This window comes from Nerophis ophidion, linkage group LG19 (genome assembly GCF_033978795.1).
Source record: "Nerophis ophidion isolate RoL-2023_Sa linkage group LG19, RoL_Noph_v1.0, whole genome shotgun sequence".
In the NCBI taxonomy this organism is placed as follows: Eukaryota; Metazoa; Chordata; class Actinopteri; order Syngnathiformes; family Syngnathidae; genus Nerophis; species Nerophis ophidion.
In genome coordinates this window covers 40,157,579-40,162,089 of record NC_084629.1, presented here as the reverse complement: position 1 = coordinate 40,162,089, position 4,511 = coordinate 40,157,579, and the positions used below count along the sequence as shown (strand labels likewise).

The window sequence follows — 4,511 nt, the reverse complement described above, 5'->3', positions numbered from 1 at the left end:
ACCTCATACGTTCTCACTATCTTGTATCTCATTACTTATATTTTATACTTTGTCACTATCTTATATCTCATATCTTATACTTTGTCACTATCTTATACCTCATTACTTATATCTTATACTTTGTCACTATCTTATATCTCATATCTTATACTTTGTCACTATCTTATACCTCATTACTTATATCTCATACTTTGTCACTATCTTATACCTCATTACTTATATCTCATACTTTCTCACTATCTTATATCTCATATCTTATACTTTCTCACTATTTTATATCTCATTACTTATATCTTATACTTTGTCACTATCTTATATCTCATAACGTATATCTCATACTTTCTCACTATCTTATATCTCATTACTTATATCTCATACTTTCTCACTATCTTATATCTCATTACTTATATCTCATTACTTATATCTTATACTTTCTCACTATTTTATATCTCATAACTTATATCTTATACTTTGTCACTATCTTATATCTCATATCTTATACTTTGTCACTATCTTATATCTCATAACTTATATCTTATACTTTGTCACTATCTTATATCTCATAACTTATATCTTATACTTTGTCACTATTTTATATCTCGTATCTTATATCTTATATCTTATACTTTGTCACTATCTTATATCTCATATCTCATAACTTATATCTTATTTCTTATACTTTGTCACTATCTTATTTTAGATTAGATTAGATAGTACTTTATTTATTCCGTCAGGAGAGTTCCTTCAGGAAAATTACAATTTTATATCTTATATCTTATAAATATATATATATATATATATATATATATATATATATATATATATATATATATATATATATATGTATATATATATCTTATATCTTATATCTCATAACTTATATCTTATACTTTGTCACTATCTTATATCTCATAACTTATATCTCATATCTTCTACTTTGTCACTGTCTTATATCTCATAACTTATATCTCATAACTTATTATTTGTCACTATCTTATATCTCATATCTTATACTTTCAATCTATCTATACTTTGTCACTATCTTATATCTTATACTTTGTCACTATCTTATATCTCATATATTATACTTTGTCACTATCTTATATCTCATATCTTATACTTTGTCACTATCTTATACTTTGTCACTATCTTATATCTCATATCTTACACTTTGTCACTATCTTATATCTCATAACTTATATCTCATATCTTATACTTTGTCACTATCTTATATCTCATAACTTATATCTTATACTTTGTCACTATCTTATATCTCATATCTTATACTTTGTCACTATCTTATATCTTATAACTTATATCTTATACTTTGTCACTATCTTATATCTCATATCTTATACTTTGTCACTATCTTATATCTCATAACTTATACTTTGTCACTATCTTATATCTCATAACTTATATTTTATACTTTGTAATCTTATATCTCATAACTTATATCTCATATCTTCTACTTTGTCACTATCTTATATCTCATAACTTATATCTTATACTTTGTCACTATCTTATATCTCATAACTTATATCTCATATCTTCTACTTTGTCACTATCTTATATCTCATAACTCATATCTTATACTTCGTCACTATCTTATATCTCATATCTTATACTTTGTCACTATCTTATATCTCATAACTTATACCTCATATCTTCTACTTTGTCACTATCTTATATCTCATAACTCATATCTTATACTTCGTCACTATCTTATATCTCATATCTTATACTTTGTCACTATCTTATATCTCATATCTTCTACTTTGTCACTATCTTATATCTCATAACTTATATCTTATACTTTGTCACTATCTTATATCTCATAACTTATACTTTGTCACTATCTTATATCTCATAACTTATACTTTGTCACTATCTTATATCTCATAACTTATATCTTATACTTTGTAATCTTATATCTCATAACTTATATCTCATATCTTCTACTTTGTCACTATCTTATATCTCATAACTTATATCTTATACTTTGTCACTATCTTATATCTCATAACTTATATCTCATATCTTCTACTTTGTCACTATCTTATATCTCATAACTCATATCTTATACTTCGTCACTATCTTATATCTCATATCTTATACTTTGTCACTATCTTATATCTCATAACTTATATCTCATATCTTCTACTTTGTCACTATCTTATATCTCATAACTTATATCTTATACTTCGTCACTATCTTATATCTCATATCTTATACTTTGTCACTATCTTATATCTCATAACTTATATCGTATACTTTGTCACTATCTTATATCTCATAACTTATATCTTATACTTTGTCACTATCTTATATCTCATATCTTATACTTTGTCACAATCTTATATCTCATAACTTATACCTCATATCTTCTACTTTGTCACTATCTTATATCTCATATCTTATACTTTGTCACAATCTTATATCTCATAACTTATACCTCATATCTTCTACTTTGTCACTATCTTATATCTCATATCTTATACTTTGTCACTATCTTATATCTCATAACTTATATCTCATATCTTCTACTTTGTCACTATCTTATATCTCATAACTTATATCTTATACTTCGTCACTATCTTATATCTCATATCTTATACTTTGTCACTATCTTATATCTCATAACTTATATCGTATACTTTGTCACTATCTTATATCTCATAACTTATATCTTATACTTTGTCACTATCTTATATCTCATAACTTATATCGTATACTTTGTCACTATCTTATATCTCATAACTTATATCTTATACTTTGTCACTATCTTATATCTCATATCTTATACTTTGTCACAATCTTATATCTCATAACTTATACCTCATATCTTCTACTTTGTCACTATCTTATATCTCATAACTTATATCTTATACTTCGTCACTATCTTATATCTCATAACTTATATCTTATACTTCGTCACTATCTTATATCTCATAACTTATATCTTATACTTCGTCACTATCTTATATCTCATATCTTATACTTTGTCACTATCCAGTCGTTATTATTATTATTAATGTACGTGTTCATTTACTGTTAATATCTGCTTATTTTCTGTTTGAACATGTTCTATCTACACTTCTGTTCAAATGTAATAATCACTTATTCTTCTCTTCTTTGATATTTGACATTAGTTTTGGATGATACCACACATTTAGGTATGGATCCGATACCAAGTAGTCACAGGATCAAAAATTGGTCCTATTCAAAGTCCTCATGTGTCCAGGGACGTATTTACTGAAAGATTGGCGATAAAAAATATGGATGTAATCATAGTAGTATCGACCAGATATGCTCCTGTACTTGGTATCATTACAGTGGATATCAGGTGTAGATGCACCCATGGCATTGTTTACATTGTGACGCTATTGGAACCTCCTACGCTGTGTAGTGAAGCATGTTTAGCTAATACTCCTCCTCCAGTGATAATGCTACATGTAAACTTACTTTATTCGTCTCCATGGAGACCAGGATTAGTGATTTAGAAGTAGCTACAACACTGCGGATGGACGTTAGCTGCATGTGTTAAAGCAGCTCTTCCTGAGGGTGTTTTCAGTGTTATAACTTCACCTTTATCTTGACTTTTTACACCAAAATGCGTCCTTTCTCCCTTTTCTGTCTACACACTGTGTCTGCTTGTAAGTACTCTGTGTGTGTGCGCTGCCGAACATGCTCCCCTGCGACGACGTGGGGGAGGTGGGGGTGGAGGACCGGTGATTATTAGAGGCGGTATGGTACCGAATATTATTCATTAGTATGGCGGTACTACACTATGTATGTTTATATACATACATACATACATAAATGTACATATAATTGTAGAATGATGAGTGAGAAAAACATGATCATGTGATATCAAAATGATATCACATGATCAAAATGATATCACTGATGAGAAGATGCGTCTTACCGTATCTGTCGGCCAGGCCGGGCTGCAGGAGCAGGCTGAGCAGCGCAAGCCTCCAGGCTCCTGAATGCAGCATGGTGCGTTCACGTGTCACGGGCCAACGCTAATCCTTATCATGTCCACAGAAGCGTCACGGGTGTGGGAAGATGACGTCTGTGATGGACGGCGGCTCCACGCAAAAAAAGTCCTTCCTCACGGGGCGGGGCTTGAGGAGGAGGAGGTTGGAGGAGGAAGGAGGCGTGGCCGGAAATGAGGTCAAAGCAAATGAGGCGCCAATTCGGCTGCACGTGCGTCATAGCGAGGATACACCTGTATTCTTGACCGTCTTTGTGTTTATAGGACAACAATAGAATGTTCTTCACTGCCTGCCTGTCTTGTCCTGTCCTCTGGCGCCCTCTGCTGGTCACTGCAACCCAGCCACAATAGTGACAGAGAGTCCGCTGGATCTAACATAATAGTCTGAAAGTCCAGTCCATAGTGGATCTAACATAATAGTGTGAGAGTCCAGTCCATAGTGGATCTAACATAATAGTCTGAAAGTCCAGTCCATAGTGGATCTAACATAATAGTCTAAAAGTCCAGTCCA

The 4,511-nt window shown here is 30.9% G+C and overlaps 1 protein-coding gene across 2 annotated transcripts in view; it reads right to left on the bottom strand.

The window, feature by feature from the left end:
• ptprna (protein tyrosine phosphatase receptor type Na) overlaps positions 1 to 4,130 on the bottom strand; it is an 86,736-nt gene extending 82,606 nt beyond the window's left edge. The window contains exon 1 of one of the 2 annotated variants that reach the window (XM_061879984.1): positions 3,929 to 4,130. In XM_061879984.1, coding sequence (XP_061735968.1) covers positions 3,929 to 4,001 — 73 coding nt within the window. In that variant the 5' untranslated portion in view covers positions 4,002 to 4,130. The remainder of the gene's footprint in view (positions 1 to 3,928) is intronic. The other variant, XM_061879983.1, reaches the window with a different exon arrangement.
• Between the last annotated feature and the right edge of the window lie 381 nt (positions 4,131 to 4,511).